The sequence below is a fragment of the Balearica regulorum genome, chromosome 4 (genome assembly GCF_011004875.1).
Source record: "Balearica regulorum gibbericeps isolate bBalReg1 chromosome 4, bBalReg1.pri, whole genome shotgun sequence".
Classification (NCBI taxonomy): Eukaryota; Metazoa; Chordata; class Aves; order Gruiformes; family Gruidae; genus Balearica; species Balearica regulorum.
In genome coordinates, this window is record NC_046187.1 from 52,316,195 (window position 1) to 52,341,720 (window position 25,526).

Consider the following 25,526-nt stretch of genomic DNA (forward strand, 5'->3'; position numbering starts at 1 on the left):
CCGCCTCTCGTCCCCTCCCCCCGCGGAGGGTGACGGGCGCTTCCTCGCCCGGAGCTGCCGTCGCCTCAGCCGATACCGCTGCTGTTCCGCCGCGACTTTGCCGTCGCCCGCCCCGGCACCGGGGCGTTCCCGCCGGCCCCCTCCTGCCGGCCTCTGCGGCCGGCCCCGGCGCGTCGCCGCGGTTCCTCTCTCTCTCAGCGGACGCCCGGGCCCGGCCATGGCGGACTTTGACGAGATCTACGAGGAGGAGGAGGACGAGGAGCGGGCGCTGGAGGAGCAGCTCCTCAAGTACTCCCCCGACCCGGTGGTGGTGCGCGGCTCCGGCCATGTCACCGTGTAAGGGCCGCGCCGGGGCCTGCGCGGCCGGGGCGGGCGGTGGAGGCCCGGGCGGCGGGGCGGGGGCGGCTGCGTGCCGGGCCTGGGGGCGGCGGTGGCCGGGGGAAGTCCGGGGGCGCCGAGCCGGTGGTTACAACTTGGGGCAAGTGGGGGAGGTGGACGGGGAGCACCGGACTGGTGCTGCTTCCCCCCCCCCCCCCCCCCCCCCATCCCCAGGCGTCCGTGGGACTGCGAGAGGGCTCTCCTCGGCCCCGCCGGGCGGCTGGGTGCCGCCTGGGACTCGCAAGCGGGTGCAAATCTCTAACGAGGTGGTGAGGAAACAAGGCTGACTTGGGCTGTGACTGGCAGAGGAATGTAAAGTATTTGTCCTAAGCGATGAGCTGTCAGGAAGTAAGGTCCTTGGTTCCTGTATATAACAGGTATGTGCCAGCACATGACCCGCTGGACTGTTGCTTAGGGTTGTTTATGTATCTGATGCCCACCCCCATTTAACATGTGGTACCTCTGAGGACTTTTAAGAAAGAAAAAGTGTCCGTGAGTCAGATAGATACATGTAAAATCACGTTGAGTTGTGACTGATAGTTGTTGTTTCACTGTGTTTAACACGGGAGTGACTGTGAGTTTTGTTTTGTGAATGTTTGATGTCTCTCATGATCTAGCAGCTAGTGACCATGATTTACTGTAGTACTTTCTCAATAATGTAACAGATGAGGGTGTCTTTCCTTCAGTGAGTTCTGTCAGGCTCACACTACTGAAGCGTAGTGGTTGTCAGTTATGATGTACAGTTTCAGAGGCTGAAATACCAATCTGGAGACAAAATGCAGCAGTGTAAACTTTTTTTTTTTTAGTATTCACTGCTCAGCAGGACAAGGCTTGCAATAGAAGCATAAAAGTTGAAGGTATTGTGGTCCGTTGCTCTGAGTCCCGTCAGATACTTACCTGTCCAGACATCCAGGGTTAAATTTAATAGTTTTGTGGCACTTTGGTACATTACTGCATTAAGATTTGGTTGACATTAAGTAATATAGCTGGGCAGTGCCATTTGCTGTCTGGTTAAAAACAGGAAGTCAGACATGATAAACGTTTGGAGAGTGGAAGGATGTGGATGGGCAGGAGGCTGAGGAGGCCCCGTAAAGGAACAAAAGCATGTAGCCAAAGTGTTCAGCCTGTGACTCTGTGAACAAAAGTTATTACCATCCAAGGACTTCTCTTAAAATGAACTGGTAGCCTCAGCCTGTTTCATGGTAAGCAGATCAAAACCACAATTAGATAGTTTTCATATTGGCAAATGAAAAAATATAAAGAACTGAAGTGGAGGCAAACACTTGTTTGTTCTCCAATAGTAGAAGATAAGTTGTGTGAGACAAGATCAAGGCCCGTTAGTGGAATTGTGAGGAAGCTTGCGTAGCATGTCTGTGACTAGTAAGGGTGTTGTGGTTGAAGAAGGATGGTTGCCTCATTAATTGTTCGTTAATGGTCATTAGCTCATTGTTACTTTAAGATCTTCCTTAAAATACTTATTCTTTAGGTTTTGGATAAGCAACAAAATATGAATATGTACCTCCAAAATTAGGTAGTTAGTCTTCATCTACTTTCTTTATTTCACCAAGTTTGAACACTTTGCTAAATAGCATCAGCCACTTTTAGCTTTGTACAGCTTATAACTTTTTTTGTCATTGATTGAAAAGCTTATTATTAAAAGTTGGATCACTGTCACAACATTCACTTGGCGGATTTAAGGAATTGGTCAAGTCCTATGTACATAATTAATTAGTCTTGCCTGGTACAAAAGCATGTATGCGTTTTGAAGTTCTGACAAAAATTATCAGCAGTTAAGCAAGTAGTGGATTGATCTGTCCTTGGCTCTGCAGTTTAAAGCGTTGCTGACTGCTTCTGCTATGTGTGTATCTAAACAGAAGCTCTCTTTTCATAGCCTATTGTCATATCCTCTCTGATCTTACATAGGAATCATAATGTTGAGTTTGAAATGTGTCATTTCCATGACTACAGATTAATGTCAGAAAGACATTTACTGTTACTTGATTTCATCCAACAGACAATGGAAGTGTGTGAGTCCTTTCTAAGATGAGTAGTTTAAAGCAATTAAAGGACAGCAGGTAAATATTATCCAAGTAAAACTTATGAAGGCCTTTCCTTTCCAGGGTGTTGGGCTTTTGTTTAGCACTGAGAGTTATCTTCTTAAACTCACTTTTTTGAGCATGCTGCACACAATTCTAAAACTCCTTTTATTTTTATTTTTTTTAATTCAGTTAAACTGTTTTCACACTAGCAGAGTTTGGTAGTCATGCATAGCATTTGATTTGGTCTCTGATTACTTGAGGTGATCTCTTCTAATGGCAAGAGATTTGAAAGCTGGGAAAATATAGAACTTTACTTACAACTGAATTGAAAATCCAAGGTATTTCTTACTTGCTTCTAAAATCATATTAGGGTGCAAAGAGAGATACATGATTAGTTTGAAATCGTGAAGAGAATATTTGTGATAGGTTGTCTGTATTTTTCAGTGACTGTTTTCCTGGGCTTTTCTGTTCCTTGAGCAGTTGAGACATGTGCCTTATGTATACCAGACTGTATTAGCCACTAATACTGGATTTATTAGTCTTTTGCAGTGCCTGAGTGATGGAGAGCTGTTGTGCTGTGTTAGTGAATTTCTTTCTGTGCTGTTTGTCATCTTAGTGCATCCTGTGTTGATGCAAGATAACTGTTTGGAGAGGAGGAAAAACCTCACAAAATGTATTTTCACTCAAGTCAGTTTTTTTAATATTAAGTCTGCTTAAGTGTTTTTGAACTTTACTCTGTATCAAGGACATATGAGTAAAAACAAGGCTATGTAAGAATTATGGATGGAGAGTCTTAAGATTTGTGGAATATGTATTTATTTTGTAAGGGTTGTGAATGGGTGCTCTAGTTGAGAGCAATGAAAAAATGGTTTCCTGTCCCCATAAGAGAGGACAAAGAGGAAGCGGATAGTGTGTGTCACTTTTATATTTTCAGAAGATCTGAGCTGCAGGCTGACAAAAGGTTGCAGGTTGGCTGTGTTCTATCCTGTAAACTTCTACACTTTGAAGTTTCCACCTCTCACCGTTTCTTTCTTCACTGTACACAAGGGCAGGGAATCAGTTAAACCTTTCAAGCAGACACATGTTCAAGAAATATTTTTGCAGGTTCCGAGAAGGTTAAAGGAAGTAGTCATGCATGAGGTGAGCATGGATCTCTTGAAGACATGATGTAGAATGGGAAAGACATACAGCAAGCAGAGAAGAGTACATGTCACTGAAGATGGAGTATTGCACAAAAGAAATCTCATGCTATATGAGGACAGCTGTCTGAGGAAATGCATCTCTAAAATACTGATTTCCAGTGTTTGATTTTTAAGACACTTTTTGCTGCTTTTTTGTCAGAGCTGTTGTGTCTTTACAGTGAATATGTGCTAGTGTTCTGCGGAGTTCCTAATCTTTTAACTTCCAAATTGCAGTATGCAGTCAAGAGTGATAATACTGAGATCACATAATTACTTACCAAAGCTTTCAATGCATGGACTCACCCTTTTTTACTACCTGCGTATGGTGACAAATATGTAATATAGAAAGCCCAGAATGATGTCGGTAGCTGTTAGAGTTAGCTTTGATGTTTCAGTTTCACTACCCCACCAATGTATTAAATGTTACTGCAAGCCTTGAGTACGCAGTCTCAGTCTCATATGCTTATAACTTCACCAAAGTGTAACTGTACTGATCAGAAGTTTCTGTGTCTCAGCATGTTTGTAAATTCAGATACCTCTAGAGCTTTGCCAGTAGGGTTGTTTTTGTCAGGCATGGCTTTTGCGATCTCCACGAATATGTGCTTGTGTTTGATGAAGCTGTCGGCATTCGAATACTTTTGGATCATGCATTCACAAAAAAAGCCTTGTTTCTGTCCTCCTGATTTCCCAGCCAGGCTTTAGCATGAGACTGAGCAGGGCTTTCCCTGCAATTACATCTTTTTGTGACTTAACTGAGAGCAAGGAGACTTCCTTCTGCTTTTGCCTTTGCCTTACCTCATGCCTTGGAGTAAAGGACTTCCTTAATATTCTGGGTAGAGGGACAGCTGAAATTCTGTCTCATCTGTTGGTCTGGGGATCAGCTTTGGTTTAGTTCTTGCAACAAGAGCTGCTTTGGACTGAATTATCCTTGTACTTTGCCACTCACTTATCGCTCAAATTTATATTTAATTCCATCATTCATAGTAAATCTCTCCTGGATGCTGAAGCATCAAGTACATGAAGATTGTTCTTTGAAGAGATGTATCTTTTAGACATCTGTCTCTGATGTTGATTAGATTAATTAATTACATAGTAAAGTGGTGTTACCTTTTAGTTTTGAGACTTCTGGTGGCAGTTCTGTATCCTGAGCATAGAGTCCTTCTCCAGGCTTGGCTGCTTATGAAATGTATATGGATCCAAGGGTTTTCAGGCTTTGGTTCCCACTTCAACCTACTGGCAATTTTAAGTAGCTTAACTGATTGGGCATGACACTTCTTTCTGATGTTTACATATCTTTTGCCTCAGCACTTGCTTTCACTCAGGATTTTGGGGGAAGGGTGGATGGTCCTCCTGCATGGAGTATTCAACAAGATTTTCAGTGGTAGAAAATATGTATGGGTTTCCAATATGTATGGGTTTTCTTTGTTCTGTGTTGAACTGGTAAATTTGCCATATATTTCTCTGGTTAACAATTTTCATTTGTTACTTCCCTAGTGTTGAGGGATTTGTAGGAGTTGCAGACTTACTATTCTAATTACAAATACTCAGATATGCTAGGTAACTTATGTGTAAGTAAGGTGTATGGGGAGACCTTTTTGCAGCCTTTCAATATGTAAAGGAGTCTTATAAGAAAGATGGTGAAAGACTTTTTCTAGGGCGTGTAGTGACAGGACAAAGGGCAATGGTTTTAAACAGAAAGAGGGTAGATTTAGAGTGACTATAAGGAAGAAGTGTTATGATGAGGGTGGTGTGACACTGGAACAGATTGCCCAAGGAAAGTTGTGGATGCCCCATTATTGAAAGTGTGGTCTGGTTGGAAAGGGCACTGAGCGACCTGATTTAGTGGAAGATGTCCCTGCCCCTGACAGGGTGGTTGGACTAGATGATCTTTGAAGTCCCTTCCAACCCAGACCATTCTGTGATTCTACTGCCTGCAGTCAATGGTAGGGAGATGACTTGTTTACTTTTCCTTAAGACCGTATGTAAAAGTCACCTGCAGCGTCAAGTTCATAAACTGTCTAACCCAGCATGCTGTTGCAAACTGTGGCAATAGGCATTGTTACTTATGGGTTGCATGCAAGTCTAGCTGTTCCTGGTGTCCATTCTGCTCGTACTCTCTGGCATCTGCAGTTGTGTGAGGTGATGTGTACTTCAACATCATCTTTCCTTTAGCGTCTCTTTGTGAGGGAACTTGTGTAATCTCTCTTCAAATCTGTTGGCACAGATGTGTCACTAATCTCAAGTGGAAACAAACCTTGCTACTTGCAGCTTAAAGTATTTTTTTTTATCTGTTTTAAACCAATTTCCTACTAGTTTCAGTGAGTGCCCTCTGTTGTGGGCTTTGGTGATTAGCAGTTAATCATTCACCTTATCCACTGCCTTTCTGAATCTTTGCACTTTGATCATATACCCCCCTCAGCTTTCTTTTCCAAAGTAGTGTCAGCCTTGTTAGCTTCCTAAGGCAGCTGCTTTATTCCCTTAATTATATTACTCTTCCTTCTCTCTGCTTTCTCTTAACTTGACCAAGTCTTCCATGAAATGTGGAGGCCAGAACTGCACCCAGTACTGAATATGTGAGTATATGAGGGTTTTATGGAGAATGAAAATGATGTCTTCTCTGTTTGTTCTTAATCACCTTAATGTAATGTAGTGGTGCCCAGCATTTTATTCCCATTTGTGGTGCCTGCTGCTTGCATTGAGCTGGTGTTAAGAGAATCATGAGTGGTGATAAAAGATCTCTCTCGTGAATTGTAGCTGCCAAACTTTAGTTGAGTGTTGCATAAGCATAGTTTAACTTTCCCAAGATTCAGCACCTCTTATTTATCTACACAGAAGCTCATCTGCCACCTCTTGTTCACTGGGTTTCGTGAGGTCTTTCCACAGTGGCTCACCATTGGTACAGCACTTAACTGCCTATTTGAGTACTTGGACAAGGTTCTCCATTGGCATCAGATCATTCAGTTCAGTAAGAAAAAAATATACCAACCATAAGAAATGCTTAGCTGCTCAATAAACATACTGTCAAAGCAAATTATGTCTTTAAATTCTTCAACTCTCAAGGCTCAGGTAAACTTTTGTGCACACAACTGAGCTGTGTGTGATAGATCTTGCTGCCGGTATTCAAGTCTTGAGCAGTTTAATTTCTGATTTGGGTTGTTTGTAGTATCTGATAGTAAGACTACTTTGGTTTATATTCAGAAGGTTATTAATGACAAATGAAACTACACTGCTGTTTACCAAATTAGTAGCCAGTCATATGGTTTTATTAATGGCTTTGTTAGACTGTGTAGTCCCTATTAGAAGTTATTGCCCAGACTGGATGCCATAAAATATTCAGATTTTCTTTGAGGTTCATACATTCCTGAACCCAACCAGCCAACTGTAAGATAGAAAACATTTTTTTTTTATAGACGAGGTGAAACTCTTCTAATCTTTAGTTCTTCTGAAACCCAGAATTGTCAGTAACTCCAGCCTATCTCAAACCCCTTCATAGCTTTACATTTGCAATCTGTATGTTTCTTTCAAATTAGTTAGCATTTAAATCATGTTTTGTTAGGTAGCATTTTGTGTTCTGAAACTTACTAGTGTACTTTTTTCTGAATAAACAAGCTGGTATTGATTATGCTTAGAACAGTTACTTAGCAGGGCCTGAGTGGAGTAGCACTGGATGAGCTTTTCTTCAAGATAGATCTGTACTGGTGGAGGAGGCGAGTGGTGGTAATTCAAACTGTGACATTAACTTACTTCCTCTCCCCCTTTACATACTTCTCTTCATTTATTACACTTCACACTATTGCTTATAAATATTTTGCTGAGTTTGGGAAAGAGTTGATAGTATCCACAGAACTTTGAGGAGACTATAAGCAAGGTGGATTTCAAACTGTGTATAGTGGTGTACTTCTCTCTGTTAGCATAATTTTAGGAATTACTTTTAATACCAACTATTTTTCCTGAAATTAATGCCTTTCTGATATGGACCCTGAGAGTGTTACGAGGTGTTTGTAAGTTGTGGCATGGATTTAGGTTATTGATAATTTTGGTATGATTTTCATTTTGTTTTTGCAGGTTTGGACTAAGCAACAAATTTGAAGCAGAATTTCCTTCATCTTTAACTGGAAAGGTGAGTATCTGTGTGTAGGAATTTGGAATTAGAGTTAAGATTATATTACAAAAACAAGAGTTCCAGGTATAGTCCATTGTAAGAGTAATAGATCGCACTGCTGTGGTACTAGTTTTTTGGTTTTGTTTTCTTTTCCCCCCCCCTTGTAGGTTGCACCCGAAGAATTTAAAGCCAGCATCAGTAGAGTTAACAGTTGTCTTAAGAAGAACCTTCCAGTTAATGTACGATGGCTACTTTGTGGATGCCTTTGCTGCTGCTGCACTTTAGGTTGTAGTATGTGGCCAGTTATCTGCCTCAGTAAAAGAGTAAGTTGAACTATTCTTATAGTTTTTGATAGTTATAATTGTACTGGTTGCGTTCTCATTTTGTTTTTATCTCTCCCATCTTTAAGCACTGTGTGCTAGAACTTACTTAAATCAGTTTGATTTCATACATTTTGTCTGTCATACTAGTTAAAATTACAACAGACACCAGTCAGAATTTTGAGCTTATAACTCACTAAGTGGTAGTATAGCTGAATGTCTCTGCTAGAACCATGTACTGTACAGCACTTACTATTACTGAAGTAACTTTCAACATACTTTTCTAATAGCTGCATCTTCTCTGTGATACACTATTCGGGATTATCAGAATTTGGCGGTGATTGAGTGGCAGTTTGTTTTGAGGAGCTTCTGATTACACTGTGGCCCAAAGAGCCATATATTTTTCTTTAAGGCAATTTTTTAAAAGGTAATTGATGTTTCTTTTTGGATTTTCCTTCCAAGCTGTAGATGAGTAAGATTTTGTTTTTCACATTAAGAACTAGAAAGTCGTGTTTTGTCTGTGTACACTTTATGCTTAGTGTATTGTTCACAACAGAAGCTCACACACCTATTTTTCACTTCCCTTCCCTCAGAGCAGTTAATTAAGGTACCCACCCATCTCTTCTGTTTTCATGTGTATAACAATTGTCTTTGGCTAGTCCAATTTCACTACTTTGCAAGAAGTCTCTGTGCCTCCACATCCTCTCCTATTAGTACTGTTTGTCTTTCCATTTGATATCAAGGCTTGTGTATATTCTATCTCGTGTAATACCTCTTAATACTACAGATTGTGTACAATTCAGCACACTGAACATCATCATGATTTTCTTTATCAAAGTCCTCATTTTGCAGGGTCAGTAAATCAAGGCATTCTAAAAATATATTTGTAGGATGAGCACTGATCATAACAAAATATGTATGCGTTTTTGTATCATCTAACTTTCTGTGTTAAGTTCTTAATATGTAGTCCCTTTGAGAGATTACTTAAGGCTAGTTTTAATTGTGTACAAAATAAGATAGAAAAGCCTCCTGGTAAGGTTGGAGTCTGTGGAGAGAAAAAAAAGTCTTTAAGCTGTCACAAACTAGTCAGTGTGCTGTAGGCTGATTGTACATGCATATCCTGAAAGTCTGTTACAAGAAATTAGAATTTGCTGATTGCTTCAACTGATAAGTTGGTGACTTAACTAGATTACAGAGAAGACTACCTTTACCGTTCTAGGCCTAGCTCTGTTTGTAACAAACACAACGAAAGCTTGCATTGCTACTGTTCACGTTTAACTTTTAAAGGAGAAAGCTTTTGGTGCTCTTTAGTTTAACCTGTTTTTCTCACATAATGTACTGTTGTAGCAGGAAATGATAGCAGGATATGACATGGTAGGGGCTGATGCCAAAAGCCCTTATCTTGTAATCATGGAATCATAGAATGATTTGGGTTGGAAAGGACCTTAAAGATGATCTAATTCCAACCCCCCTGCCATGGGCAGGGACACCCTCCACCAGACCAGGTTGCCCAAAGCCCCATCCAACCTGGCCTTGAACACTGCCTGAGGGGGCATCCACAGCTTCTCTGGGCAACCTGTTCCATTGTCTCACCAACCTCACAGTAGAGAATTTCTTTCCAATATCTAATCTAAATCTACCATCCTTCAGCTTAAACCCATTACCCCTTGTCCTATCACTGCATGCCCTTGTAAAGAGCCCCTCCCCATCTTTCCTGTAGGTCCCCTTCAGGTACTGGAAAGCTGCAATAAGGTCTCCCCGGAGCCTTCTCTTCTCCAGGCTGAACCACCCCAACTCTCTCAGCCTGTCCTCATCGGAGAGGTGCTCCAGCCCTCTGATCATCTTCGTGGCCCTCCTCTGGACTCACTCCAAAAGCTCTGTGTCCTGTTGGGGACTCCAGAGCTGAACACAGTACTCTAGGTGGGGCCTAGAGAGAGCAGGAGAGCAGAGGGGGAGAATCACCTCCCCTGACCTGTTGGTCACGCTGTTTTTGATGCAGCCCAGGATACAGTTGGCTTTCTGCATTGCAGGCACATGTTGCTGGGTCGTGTTGCGCTTTTCGTCCACCAGCACCCCCAAGTCGTTCTCCTCAGGTCTGCTCTCAGTCCATTCTCCGCCCAGCTTGTAGTTGTGCTTAGGATTGCCCTGACCCATGTGCAGGACCTTGCATTTGGCCTAGTTGAACTTCATGAGGTTCTCATGGGCCCATCTCTCCAGCCTGTCAAGGTCCCTCTGGATGGCATCCCTTCCCTCCAGCGTGTCGACCACGCCACACAGCTTGGTGTCATCAGTAAACTTGCTGAGGGTGCACTCGATCCCACTGTCCATGTCACAGACAAAGATGTTAAACAGTGCCGCTCACAATACTGACCCCTGAGGAACACCACTTGTCACCGTTCTCCACTTGGACATTGAGCCGTTGACCACAACTCTTTGAGTGCGACCATCCAGCCAATTCCTTATCCACCAAGTGGTTCATCCGTCAAATCCATGTCTCCATTTTACAAACAAGGATGTCGTGCGGGACAATGTCAAATGCTTTGCACAAGTCCAGGTAGATGACATCAGTTGTTCTTCCCTTATCCACCAAGACTGTAACCCCGTCATAGAAGGCCACCAAATTTGTCAGGCAGGATTTGCCCTTAGTGAAGCCATGTTGGCTGTCACCAGTCACCTCCTTATTTTCCATGTGCCTGAGCATAGTTCCCAGGAGGATCTGCTCCGTGATCTTGCCAGGCACAGAGGTGAGACTGATCGGCCTGTAGTTCTCTGGGTCTTCCTTTTTTCCGTTTTTAAAAATGAGGGTTGTTTCCCCTTTTCCAGTCAGTGGGAACTTCACCAGACTGCCACAACTTCTCAAATATAGTGGCTTAGCAACTTCATCCACCAGTTCCCTCAGGACCCACAGAAGCATCTCATGAGGTCCCATGGACTTGTGCACCTTCAGGTTCCTTAGATGGTCTCAAACCTGATCTTCTCCTACGGTGGGCAGTTCTTCATTCTCTCAGTCTCTGCCTTTGCCTTCTGTGGCTAGAGCACGTGCTGGTGAAGACTGAGGCAAAGAAGTCATTGAGTACCTCAGCCTTGTCCATATCCTGGGTAACCAGATTGCCTGTTTCATTCTGGAGGGAGTCCATGTTTTCCCTTGTCCTCCTGTTAACACTGAGATACCTATATAAACTTTTCTTGTTGTCCTTAACATCCCTGGCCAGATTTAATTCTGTCAGAGCTTTAGCTTTTCTAATCTGATCCCTGGCTGCTCAAACAATTTCTCTGTATGCCTCCCAGGCTACCTGTTCTTGCTTCCACCCTCTGTAGGCTTCCTTTTGTGTTTGAGTTTGCCCAGGAGCTCCTTGTTCATCCATGCAGGCCTCCTGGCATTTTTGCCTGACTTCCTCTTTGCTGGGATGCATCACTCCTGAGCTTGGAGGAGGTGATCCTTGAATGCTAACCAACTTTTTGAGCCCCTCTTCCCTCCAGGGCTTTGTCCCATGGTACTGCACCAAGCAGATTCCCTGAAGAGGCCACAGTCTGTTCTCCTGAAGTCCAGGGTAGTGAGCCTGCTGTGCAGTCTTCTCGCTGCCGTAAGAATCTTGAACACCATTCCATGGTCACTGTGGCCAAGGCTGCCCTTGAGCTTCACATGCCCCATCAGCCTCTCCTTGTTGGAGAGAACAAGGTCTGGCATGGCATCTCTCCCCATTGGCTCCTCTGTCACTTGGAGGAAGTTATCATCAATGCATTCCAGGAACCTCCTGGATTGCTTATGCACTGCTGTGTTGTCCCTCCAACAGATATCAGGGTGGTTGGACCAGGGCTTGTGAATGTGAGGCTGCTCCTCTCTATAGAGGGCCTCATTCACTCGGTCTTCCTGGTCAGGCGGCCTGTAGCAGACCCCCACTATAATGTCCCCTGTCCCTGCCCTCCCTTTAATCCTGACCCATAAGCTCTCAGTCAGCTCCTCATCCATCCCTAGGCAGAGCTCCATGCACCCCAGCTGGTCACTGACATGGAGGGTGACACTCCATTCTTGTCTCCCCTGCCTGTCCTTCCTAAAGAGCCTGTGTCCTTCCATTCCAACACTCCAGCCATAGGAGCCATCCCACCAAGTCTCCGTGATGCCAATAAGATCACAGCCCTGCAGGCACGCACACATTTACAGCTGCTCTTGTTTATTCCCCATGCGTTTGCATAGAGGCATTTAAGTTGGGCCCCCAGTGAAGCTGACTGACTGACTGGAATTCCTTTGTGCTGCACTTCAGGTGCTCTTCAGCTGACCTGTGATTCTTCTCCCGGCTCTGGGCATCTATTGCTGGCACTGGCATCAAACTGGTAGGAGTGGGATGGATTGAGGTTCTTCTAAACTGAGACCTCTTAATCTATTGCCAGAAGTCACAAATAATCAACTTTTTATACATTGTTAAACAAAGTCAGGAAGAGGCAAGGGCTTGTAGCATCTGGGGCCAGAAAACAGAGTCTGAAGCTGAGGAAGGAGGTTCTGTGTAGGAACCCGATGAGACAACAGTTAGAGAACTGCTTCTGTTGAAGTTTGTGTGGGATTGGAAGGGAGCTTACCTTAACTCTTAAAGGATAAATCTGGAAAAAAAAAACAAACCCACCCCAAAAAAAACAAACCCATGGATAGTCTCTTCAGAGGAGCCTGGAAAGAAGTTAGTGGTATAATTGTTGCTGTAATATACTGACTGCATAAAGACAGAAGTCTTGGAAAGAGAACATCAGGAGCAAGGACAGAAAGTTGGGGTTGAAGTTGCAGAAGTCATCCTAGAGGTATGACCCAGACTGTCAGTAACTGTTGCATTTTTGCTGTTAAAGCTGATGCCAGGAGACATTTAAGGACCTTTGCGCCTTTTCCTGCGCTTAAGATTGGGTGACTTGGGCTCAAGCTTGGATGGCCAGCATTAGTGAAATTGAGGTTAGGACTCAGCTGCCTAAATACAGAATCTTGTGCCACTGTGGATGGCACGGTGGTGCTAGGCACTGATGGGCCTGAATACTTGTGTTTAGGCAGTTGGAGTATTTCTCCAGAATGACTTCAATTATTTTCAATCTGGAGACTTCAGCTCTTGTGACAGCATCATTTGTCCATGTCAGCAGCTCAGCAGATGGATGTCTGCTTAGAGGATTGCCTGTCAGAGAACCCAGAACTTGGTGTTGGTTGGACATCTGGAGAGTATAATATAGAGAAGAATTAAGTTGTGTTCTTAAAGACAAACTGAAAGGGACAAGAATGCTTAAACTATAACTCTTAATCCTGGACCTGGCTGGGAAAGACTTTTTTTCCTGGTACAGGAAGTAAGGAGGAAAGCTGTGGAATATTTTCAAGGACATATTTGGAAATTCTAGTATAGGAAACAAGCAGAAGAATTTGTGATGATTCTAGTCAGGGCTGCTACTCATAGAAAAGCAGTGAAAAGTTAGTGCCGCTTGAATAGGTATGGATGGATTCAACTTTATTTCCTCGTAGACCCAAATCAGGAAAGTACAAAGTGATTTAAATCCTTTAAATCTCTCTTATTTGGAATTACAGGTTGTGTACCCTTTAAGATCTCAGTATTGAATTGCATCCACAAGCTTGTAAGTTTTTTCTTTTGTACAGAACTTTCCATCATGTTATGTCAAAGTGCTATGACAAGTGCAGGAAACTAATCGTATGTATTTTCCTAGAAATCAGGAAGGTGAGAGACAGTGCATGATGTGAATTACCTGGAGCTGCTCAGCAAATTGACAGCAATTGTGAATACAACTTGATTAATCTAGGTTTCAGTCTGTAATTTGCTCTGTAGATTCCAGTGACAAGAAGCAACTTCATGTTCTTCCACTAAAAAAAATGTAAATCCATAGACCATTTTGGGTTGCTGCCAGTGCCACGGTTTTGCTGATACAAGGCAGGCTAATGTGTTCAGTGCAAAGTAATCACTTAGATTTGAACTCTTGTAGTGCTTGTCTCTGACTTCACTGTGCGTTGGAGGAGGGTTGTGTTGATCAGATGATCTTCCATGCTTTGACTTCTTCAGATCTCCTCTCACTGGCCAGACTCCAGCTATAGGTGTAGTCACAACAGCCAGGACTGTCTTCTTCAGGAAACAGGGATCCAGGATGATGTGCCTGTTTCTTCCCTTCAGCTTTTAGATACAATGGATTCTTTCCCACTGACACTTATGCTGTAAAACAATTATAACAAATGAACAGTAAATAAAAGGTTACTTATTTTACTGTACCTGCACTTGTCTGCGAAGTGTTGCCCAGAGAGCTTTGCTAATTCAGCCCTGTCCTAAGTGATTCCGACTGAAAGGACAGTTACTTGGAACTCTCCTGTGGTACATCTTTTGCTGCAGTGATCGTAAAAGACTCCCAAGATAATATAATTAGAGAGTTTGATTTCTGCAAGCAGGATGGGAGTGTTCCTATGTAGAACTGAAACTTGTGTAGAACATGTTTTAATCGCACAGTAAAAATATACTAGCCTTATTCTTTGTCCTTTCCTACTGAAATAGGAGAATAACAAATTTATTTGATTGAATTGCATATAGAGTGATCTAACAAGTGGGAGTGTTTCAAGTTAAGGATTTTATTAAATGAAACAACAGTTTCAATTATACAATTGCTTACTTTTAATATAGAAGAGTCATTTTTCTCAGAATGACCAATGAAGAAACGCCTGTTTTAATGAGGCTGAATCAGTCTTCCGTGCTCTTAAATTGCTGGTATATTTTTTTTCAGCTCTTTCAGAGAAACATTTTTTTAAGATTCATGTAGACAAAATGAAAGCTGCAGCTTCAGAGTTTGTGAAGTTATAATAATTCTCTTAATCTTTCTCTGTATTTTTACTGCCTTTCATTGACTTTAATTCTAACATGGGAATGTTATCACAAATGTAAATATGATTTTTTTGAAATTACAGGCAATCATTGAAAGTTTGTGTATAATGGAAATATATGCTTATTTTTGTGCAGTGAAAAATAAGTTCCAGATTTGTCTCCTTAAATCAGCAGGTGCTTCAAACCAGGAATTTATTAATTCACAGACTTAAAGGTTAATTGTTAATTATATCACTTTAATGCATTTCCATGCAATGAAAGCTTTCCCTTCAGTGTATTTTTCTTTTCAGTGCTTTGTTCAATACTAGTTTTGGAAGTCTTTGTACAGTATTGTTTCCTTTCTTTTGCATTGAGGTATTTGAGAAAAAGCCTACTACTCTTCACCAGTGGAATAAATGTTTAATTTAATTCAATATCTTTATTGCCGCTCTCCTTTTATGTGGTCTTGATTCGATTTTAATGAATAAAAGCTGCAAGAAAATTACAGGAAATACAGTCCCTCATTTGCAGATTTAGATCATCAATGATCTTCAGCAGTTTTAGTCAGATTGTACTATCCTTTCTGGGACAAGTTCCAGATTGTACAAATGAACATTAAGTCTTTAAGTTATTGTTCTTTAAATAAAAAGAATGACATAGTAAATTAGAATTCCAAAAGCACTACAGGCTGAGGTGCCCATTTGAAGCTACTTTTTCAAATGAATTGACACTCATTTTCAGTATTAACTAAATGCTGTGGTTCCCAATGTGTAAATAGGATAAATAATTTCAACAGAAATGGTAACAATGAAAGCTATCATACAATTGCTAGATTTCTTAAAAGCTGATATTGTACACGTAAATTGCATGTTTCAGAAGGTTTGTGGGCAATCTCTTAAAATGAGTAGAATGAGATATTTAAAAGCAATCTGTAATACTTTCAAGAGCTACTTGTTTGTGAATTCACACAAAGCTGATGAATGCTGCTTAAGCCTCATCATTAGTGGTCACTAACGTAGCAGTTTACATCTTCAGAGTGCTGTATAAACATAAGCTAATTTCAACTTCCAAAGTATTGATTAAATTCAATATGTGGTAGAGGAGCTGGAAAGAATGTTCTTAAATACAGTAGTCTTGCTTGTCAGTGGATGATACTGAAGTTAAAATACATTAACTCAGTTTATTGAAGCTATGAATACATTATATTTATTTTCAAAACTGAAGGAAAGATGTATTTTCTCCTCTGCCTTTCTGTCGGAGACTTGGCACTGGAGATACTCTAATACCATAATGCTTTTCCAAGCCATTCCTCAAGGCAATTACATAGGACTGACAGTGTCTTGTTTTTTGAAGTCTCTGTTGTGACAATTTACATTGTAATTCAGTTTGGAAGAATCTTTAAAACTGTGATGTATTTATTGTGTTTATCCTAACCAGAACACGTGTGGTGTCTCTATTGGCTCTAGTCAGCTTAGTAAAACTTATTTAAAGTAGAGCTTGTATGTATCCTATATGCATTCTTGACCATTGTCTTCAAATATATTCAGAGGTCTTTAAAGTTATCTCTTTTTTTTTTTTTAATATTAGCTATGAAATTAAAACTTTAAAAGAAGATTCAGACCTGATATATTTTTATGTAAAAATTGTTCACCATAATTTTGGTCAGAAGAGTCACTAAGTCTTCCACATACTGAACTTAAAGCTTGTAGAACACTGTAAATGTGAAATCATCATGTGTATAGCACTGTGATTATTTTTTTTTCTTATCTCTGAAATCAGATTTTATTTCCTTCAGAGCACACTGTGGTTTTAATTTGCAAACCTACTTGGGGGGAGCAGGGCAATAAGATTGGCATGAAAGATATGTACAAATACAAGTAACAAAATATTAGTTTGTTTCTTTATAGGTCAAGTGCAAATCCTTTAGTATTTCAAAAATATGTATTCTAAAGTTAAATTTGTAATTCCATATATTATTAATAGTAACTTTTATGTTAATCTTAAATGCAGTATATATCTTTAGTTTCTATAGTGAATATTCTAATTTGCATTTGTAATTAGAATGATATCTGAACATTCTGATATTAATCAAAATAATACATGTAGGGTTAACATTTCCATATCATAGCGCCTTTTACATTGTGATAGCTAAGGTATATAGAGGGAGCCATAGATCATGCAGTGGTTTGGTTTTAATATTGGTTTTTATATTGTTTTTCATGTCCAATTTGACACGTTTCTGAAAAAAGCAATGTGAGCTAAATTGAAATTTGTATAGAGCTATTTTGAAAAAGCATGCTAAAAATGCTCTAGCTAGTTGTCAGATTTGGAAATTGGGTTAGGAAGGGTCATTTTTAAGAATCTGTCTTTAGCAACTTGTAGATGATGCCAAATAGAGAGCATATGCAACCACTGTTGAGGAAAGAATTGGAATGCAAAATTATCTGAAATTCATATTATAAAATTAAAAATAAGTAGAAAGCACTTCACAATAACTTGCGAGACTATGTTACTATAAAACGAAACATAAAACTACAACGAGCTGCTGGCAAGTGTGAGGTAGTGACAATTCTGTGCCTCTTGCTTTTTTTCAAAGTAGTCTTGCTCTGGGATGTATTTACTTCTTCACTTTGTTAAACAAATCAGGGTAAAACGTTATTTTCTGTGTAAGTAGAGCACTCTCAGGAACTCAAGCACTATGTATAAATAAAGTAACTCGTTATTTAACAACAATAAAAAAGTAGTTGAAGAAACATGACTCCTAACAAAACAGTTGGGTAGATGAGGAGGGCAGCGCTACAAAAGAGAAGACTGAAGGAGTTGATAAGTCCTCTACTGTACCAAACATGCATATAAAGTGGAAAGGGACTGGTTACTTTTAATTTTGTTCCCCATAGAAGTTTTTTGCCGCATTTTGGAATAAATTGCTGAATTTTGAACGATAATGATGATGGTGATGGAAAATATTTTTTACGTAGCCAGACTTATTTTTTTCTAAATTGGCTAACTAGCTACAGGATCAACCTTCTTGGGATTTCTGGTTCAATCCTAGACAGGCAAGGCACTGTAGGGGCTCTCAGTTTCAGAGGGATCATTCTCTTCAGCATGCACGCTAGTGAAGCGTTGGATTTTACAGGGCCTTCTAGAGTTATTTTGTTAAATTGAGCTGCCTTCCCGTCTTTCGACCATGTAGCTTCTCTTCCATTCTTGGCCCCTGCCCTTAGACACTCTGAACAACAGGAGTCAAATGCTTCCTACGTACTAATAAATTAAACCTGGGAGTGTTCCTAGGAATTGGCTCTTTATAGTTTGTACTCTTACAGAGGTCCTTGACAGTCTCTGGGTCTGTATTGTGTAAGAGTTTCTAGGCATTATCAGGATGCTCCAGGCACTATGAATGATTTGGATGTTATGAAACTTACTGATACAGATGTAACCTGTTCCCTGCCAGCTGTCTTCAAGTGAATGGTAATGTTTCTGGGCACAGTTTCACTTTCTTATAGAGATGTAACCTGAGATGCTTTAGTTTTTCCACCTGCACTGGCCTTGAACTGTATTCCATGGCATACTACTAGATATTTTGGAAATAAATGGTGGACACCCAAATTTTTATCCATGTTTAATTCATAATTTCCCACAGTGGATTTATTTGGTGGAGATTCAATCCTATTTTCATCCCTGTTATGGTCAAGTCTATATTATGTGTTTATTTTCTGTGACCCTTTCTGTGAGAACGTCCTTCAGCAGAAGGTGGATGCTTTAGATTGTCATTTGAATAATTTGTTGCTGGATTTGAATAATTTGTTTGGAGGGAATGAAGCTTCATGTTTGTGTGGTTTTTGTTTGGTGGGGTTTTTTTCCCCTTATAATGACTGAGAATTGGAGCTAGAATTTAATCCTAGAATAGAAGAGCTAAAAATCTTTCTTTACAAATTCAAACAACATTAGTTACAATCCTGATGCTTCATGGATCGTTCAACATTTGTGAATCTGTGAAAAGCGTTTTTCCACATCTCAGGCCTTCTCAAGGGAGGTGTGTTAATTTTGCCAAGGTCAAGACCATTTCTTCTACAAGGCTTCTCAATAGTATGAACTTTCCACAATGGTTGGCTGTAGTTGCTGTCATCTCATTACACAAAGTAGCTAGCTACACTTATTTGGTGACTTAGCTCTTCTAGGACAGCTAAAATATCCAGTGGCCTTAGCATCTTGAGTCTTTTTGGATTACCTTTTTTTGAAAGGAAATTTATATAAGACTTTTGTAATCAACTTTTAGGAACTTTCCTTGATAATTTCTCTCTGCCTGATGTTTCTACTGCAGACTAAAATGACTTTGGAAAATACTCATCCAGTATCTATCAATTAATATCTTTGTGATAATACTACAAGATGTTCTCCATTGTACTCCTGGATAATGTACATTGGGTGTATCTTTCTGTACACCTTCTCCATTCTCCACGTATTTCATGGCTTTAGTGCTTTGTTAAACAGTCTAGGAGTTTGAGAATCAAGGTAATCAGAGTCTCTGAGGAATTGACTTTGGCTTAGATATTGAAGACTGTTACATGCAGTAACGTAAAATAATGCTGCTCTCCTCTTCATATCAGCAGGCAATGTGGTGGAAGAGACCTTTCCAGAAAGTAGTTGATCTGATTTGATTCCTTAAGTTTTAAATTCATCTCTCTGATGTACCAACCCAGGGTTGAGGCCTGTACAAATTAGGTCAGTTTATGGATCATGTGAGGACATGGGACAGTATCCTCAGGGCTGTCTTTTAGAATGGGAAATTTCCTGAGGTCAACTTGATGATGTCAGTTCTTCTGCTTCAGAATTCTGCTGATTATATTGTTCTTTACCTGATTGGGAGCTTTGATATGTGCTTTGGTCTGGGCTCGTTTTCTACCCAGCATCATCTGTAAGGCAAGACAAGATGCAGCAGTAGTAATCCTGTTGGACAAGGCAGTTATTTCAAGATCATACAAAAAGCACCAGAATGCTACATTTATTTCCAGATATTCTTCAATCTGTGTAGTAAGTTTCACTCTCTTGCATGGATGCTGCAGTGGCTTCTGGGATGAGTGCCCTTACTATAGTCTCTAGTAAGAAATATTCTAGCTACTAATAGGAAAGATGATGCAAGATATGCCTATGTGCATGAACAGACACCTTTTCAAACCACTGTATGTGCTGAAGCAGGTATTCCAGGATGTCAGGATCTGAAATCAACTCAGATTTCATCTTCGTCATCTTTGCCCTTCACAAATAGAGAATTCCTCAGTAAGATGGGAATCCTACCAAATTACAGTTTCTAAATGGTTTATTTGTGATACAGTGTTCAAGATGAAGAGTTTCTCAGCACAAATAAAGATATATATAATTCAGTTATGCATGTTCCGAGTACAGCTTTGGCATTTTCGTGGCACCAATATAGGCCTCAATTTTGACTTGGGGGATGTTCTGGCATGTTGAAAGTGAGCGTACAGTTGTGTGACTCGATTGTCTTCTAACTTTATATTTCATTTTGCTGATAAATAAATTACTTGGGTATAAATTTTGTAATCAGGTATATCTTTGGGGAAGGAACAGAAATTCCTGCTTCCATCATTTCTCTCTTTGAGTGAGTGGAGACGGTATAGTTCAGACTTCTAATAGGATCCTTTGCCTTTCTTCCGGGGGGGCGGGGGGGGGGTATAATAAAAATTCTGGCCATATGAGCATCAACAAAAACCTGCTTAAATTGATCGCTTTGTATTTTTAAATTTGAGCATAAAGTGTATTTTTTCAGGGCAATATTCTAAATTATTAATACTTGATTGTGGTAAAGTTTTATATGAAAGAATTTGAAAATCTCCACGTACTATTTATTGGACTAACATTGCACTATATTTACGTATGTTTTGGAGTTTTCAGATGAGAAGTCAAAGATCAAATGCATGGAGATTCTTCTGTTGTTCCCAGACAACTACGAATAAAATTGATAGTGGAGGATGCTGTTGTTACCCTCCATGTTGTTTCCTGGCAAAGGGAGGTACTCAAATTAGCACCATTTTGGGAGTCATGTAAGATCCTTTTGTTTAATATTGTAGCAGTCATTCACTGATTTACAGCAGGAGTTGAGGTGGCTTTGGCCCATTCACTAGTAGGGTTTAGTGTAGCAGTGCATGTTCCAGGCCATGCACTGCAAGAGGGGACCCTGTGGCTGCACAGCCTCCTAGTCCAGACCCATAACTGCACCTGGATTTGTAAGCTAACTTAACTAGACACTGCAAAGACATAACAGAGCGATCTTGCAGTTGTTAATACAGGTAACGCGCTATTTGTATTCAATACTGCCTTGTTTCTGCAGGTAAAGTTCATACTTAGTCTTCCTATTTTATTTTCTTCCATGTTTAAGGGCAAAACTTTATTTTACTTAATTGGGAGCCATAAGCATTGGTGTAAGTGTGTTCTGAGTTGAGCTTTTTTGGTAGTCTGATTTCTTTCAAAAGATACTGTCAAACTCAAATACCTTTAAAGACTCAGTTATTTTACAGAAATGTTTCATTAAACATTGCATCTTGATAGTTGATTGAAGACATCTGTTTCACAAAATTCTGTGGATAACACTAAAGACTATCTACTTTTGTCATGGAGTCTGATACAAAGCATACTTTCTTGTCATTGGTATGCTAAAAAGTGTACTTGAATTGCAGTTTTAGCTTTGCTCAGATATTGGATTGGGTTTTTTAAGAAAAAAATTTTAAAAGCTGGATAGTATTAAATCTTCCTAATAAGCAAGTCTCTCTTCCACTTAATTTGTGCTTTTGTTGTGGCTAACAAATAATTTGCTGTATGGGTTTTTCTGTACGCCATTGATAGAATATATAAGCTTGTCATCCTAGTGTGCTGGAAATGCTACACTCAAATCAAGTGTTCCTTTCTGGTTTTGTATATCCTCACCTGCTCCTCACTGTAAATCATTGAGATGTCAAGAGCAGTGATTAATTAAGCTGCACGTGCAAGTGCTTTTTTTCACCTGTCAAGTAGGAAGAAAACTTACTATAGTGAATTGTGTGATGCTGTTTAATTAATTTCTTTTTATTCCAAGCTCTGAGGTTTGCAGAAATATTGTACAGTCTAATTTTCATTAACATTTCTGTATTGATAATATGCTGTGGTTTGGGAGCTATGACTGTCCCAAATTATACCACAGGAAGGACTGTATTTAAGGCTCTGGGAACATAAATGATCGTGGTCTTGAGGCTGCATGTGTTTTTCCCTCACCCTAGTCAAATGACTTTAAACTGGCTTCTTTATTTAAATAAACCAATTAATACTGCATAACTACCTATCAATTTCTTATTTATGTGTATGTATTGTAATATATATGTAATTTTATCGGAATTTGAAAAGCTTGGATGTTTTTCACACTCTTTGGGACAAACAATGAAATTAAATTGTATAGTGATCTTAATCTATTATTAAAAGGTCCTGGAAAGGAAGATTACAAGGTAGATTCAGGTTTTGAATCAGTTTTGCCATTGGTTTAGCAGCGGGTGGGCAGGCAGATGCCTGCTCAGAGTAGAACCTATTGCCATTTTTCACCATTGATAGAGTAGCCTTTCAGAGTCAATGAGCTCTGTCAATGTGAGCTTGTCAAGGCTACAACTTCATAGACCTGAGAGGCGGTTTGAGAGGTCAGCCCTTTTCAGGTTTGCTGTGATGCAAATGAACTTTAATGCTTAAACAACTATTGGAATTTTTATGTCTGCTCCTTGTTCTTTTTTCTTCACAAAGTCATTGACGAGACATTCAGTGCTTTTTAAATTGGAAGTTGCATTGTGCTAAAGACCTAGTACAGATTTACGGAGGGCTGAAAGCAGTTAGATCATGTTCTTTTCATGGTGCGATTAGAATCAAATCGATTTCCCTACAGCCTTCAGCATTCAGATGGCAATTTTAACAAAGCTTGGGGGCTAGACAAGGGACAAAACGACTGAACTGAATGTTAATTACACTCTGCAGCCTTATTTTCTTTTGATTTGGAGCTGACTGGCAACTAAATTAACAAAAGTGTGACCATAACTGCTGCCCTATTTTCATTTAAAAGGAGAGCAGACTCTAAAAGGCTATCTTTACAAAGAAACAAGTGAGGTCTACTGATTATTGTTAAAGGGCACTGTCTTTAAAAACATAATAATAACAATAACCCCAAAAATACTCAATTCCCAATTGGTGTGATAAATTAGTCACTGGCACATCCACCTTCTGATAATTCCTTGACTTGCGCTTTTAAAAAGAAAATGTAATAAAAATTCAGCGTAATGATTACTTATAGCAATGATCTAATTTTTAATCATGTGACCACAGTACATGCTTAGATGTGTTTCCCCACAACCCCTTTGGCATTAAACTAGAGAGGAACTGATGTTTGAAAACCAAGATGTTAAGATTTGGTGGGAAATGAATAATTTGTTGCCTAATTTTTATTTTGCTCTGACATTCTTTTTTCTCCTAAGAGCATTTAGTTTGATTTGTTAAGGTTCATTTACAGTACTTGTATTTTGTAGTAATAACAGCAAGATGCTTTCTCATCCCTTCCCCTCACCCCTCTCTGCCTTGTAAGGAAGCTGCAGCTGCACTAAGTTGTATTTGATCCTTGTCATTGCTCTGTCCTTTTGCACCTGCAGCTCTGTTGGTCTCATCTTAACACCTGGCACCATGAATTATCCTCTTTTTATTCATAGTCAGTAGCAAATCCCATTTAGAGCTAAGCAGTATATATTCTGGCAGTCAAATGACCATAAATGTCAGAATGTATTTCTCAAATGTAAATATAACTGAATAATTATATTCAAAATGCTGTGAAACTTTACAGCACAGAATGTCCTTTAATACTTGCATGCATAATCCTAAAAAGCTGTGCAGAACAGCTTTCAGGATTCTTTATCTGAAGTGTCAAGTGTGGACAACGTGGGCAGTAAAACTTTGCTTTAGAATCCTAATTATTGGGTTTGCTCCTTATACAAATCACAGACTTAGTAATATTCATTTGTGCAATTTATTGTAACTTCCTGCATCTGGTTTTCAGTCTCTAAAATCTGGACATAAAAGTAACAGAAATTTCTCTTTTGTTTAGAGTATTGCGTATTTGTACTTGACCTACAGCATTGCAAAATAGTTTGCAATGTTTCAGATGCCGACCTTCTTGGAAGCAGTGCATTTAACCCAGTGATACTGGGGGAGCAGTGTTCCTGCTTTTATACTTGATCCACTTCAAGATTTCTGTGGTTTTAAAGTTATAACTGCTAATAACCAGAAGGCGCATATATATATGAACGTTTTTTGTTCAAAATGGTTGAAGATTGTTACTTGGATATCATAAACAGTTTTCTGTTCTAGTTGTTATTTAATACCAGAGAAGTTTTGCTAGTACTTCAGACCACCCTGTACTCAGTCACTGTCCTGTACCTCTCTCCTTTTCACACAAAAGCAGCTGCAAAACAAAGTTTTTCTAAACCCAGTCAAGAGTAAAATTCTTTCTCATTTGTCTTCCAGACACGAAGATCGATTGAGAAGTTATTAGAATGGGAAAACAATAGGTTATACCACAAGGTGAGTGCCGCAGGGAGCAGCTTCGTACTGTTGGAGTTTGAATTGCACAGTATGGAAACAGATGCTTTTGTTGAACGAAAAATATGAAAGGTGGACAAATGGGCTAGTCTGTGTGCTGCAATAAAATACAGCTCATTTTTCTTCTTTTTCTTTCCTCCTTGTCTAGCTGTGCTTGCATTGGAGACTAAGCAAAAGGAAATGTGAAACGAATAACATGATGGAATATGTAAGTTAAAGGGCTGTTTTGTGAGTTTCTCTATTAAATGATCATTTATTTTGCTTCTGATCTTATTCTTTTCATGATTATTAATCAGTAAAGGTGTCAGGAACTTAATCGCCTGAGTGCAAGGATTTTCTACGGTTCACAGATGCATGGTTTCATGTGCAGGACTGATTTATAAAGTTATGAATGACTTGAAAACAAGGCTTCACTGTGTTCTGAAAAATAATAAATTAATTGCCAAGATAAAATAGCTTGAACATGTGCTGATGGAGTGTGAAATTTTAGATGCTGTATAAAGAATAACCACAACTTTGGTTACGCAGCAAGTCAGATATGGCTGTTTTATATAATGCTAATCAAGTCTAAAAGTATGGAAGAAGACCTTTCAACTAAGCTGTTGGAGCTTAAGAAACCTTTAGCCTTCTTAGATTTTAACTGCCCCTTACCTCAACTGTCTTGAAAGTATCTTTATCTCCAGTTGGTGTCATTAAAATATTTTTAAGACAGTCTCTGAAGTTTTAACTTAATTCAGTCTTTGGCTGAGACTCCGTAAGCCCTTCTTGGAAGTATACAGTGAGAAGTTATATGCGGTTTAAAATGAATGATGTCCGGTGTGGGATTTCAGTTTGTGTAGCTTGCATCCTTCTTGCTCTTTTTTGGTGCTGTTTTTATTTCCATATTCAACATATCTTGGAGCTACATAGGATAGTGTGAAATTAAGGTGCCAAAATGTAAGAAACATTAGAATTTGCATAATTCCTTTTAATGCTCTAGGAAGTAGGTGATAGGAAGAGTTAACTTTTTAAAAATAAAGGTTAGCCTTTGAGAAATATCTACTGTATTAGTTCTAACTTAATCTGTGGTCTGTCAT

General features: G+C 39.7%; 1 protein-coding gene and 1 long non-coding RNA gene across 2 annotated transcripts in view; both read left to right on the forward strand.

Annotated features, from left to right (window-relative positions):
- The window catches only part of CHIC2 (cysteine rich hydrophobic domain 2), a 32,008-nt gene continuing 6,482 nt past the window's right edge, over nt 1-25,526 (forward strand). Inside the window, exons 1-5 of the mRNA XM_075752169.1 lie at nt 1-336; nt 7,664-7,718; nt 7,868-8,023; nt 24,376-24,432; nt 24,599-24,658. Coding sequence (XP_075608284.1) covers nt 218-336; nt 7,664-7,718; nt 7,868-8,023; nt 24,376-24,432; nt 24,599-24,658 — 447 coding nt within the window. The 5' untranslated portion in view covers nt 1-217. The remainder of the gene's footprint in view (nt 337-7,663; nt 7,719-7,867; nt 8,024-24,375; nt 24,433-24,598; nt 24,659-25,526) is intronic.
- Nucleotides 11,663-15,272, forward strand: LOC142601757 (uncharacterized). The gene is made up of 2 exons (XR_012835361.1): nt 11,663-14,665; nt 14,773-15,272. It is a non-coding gene; the product is annotated as an uncharacterized LOC142601757 (long non-coding RNA).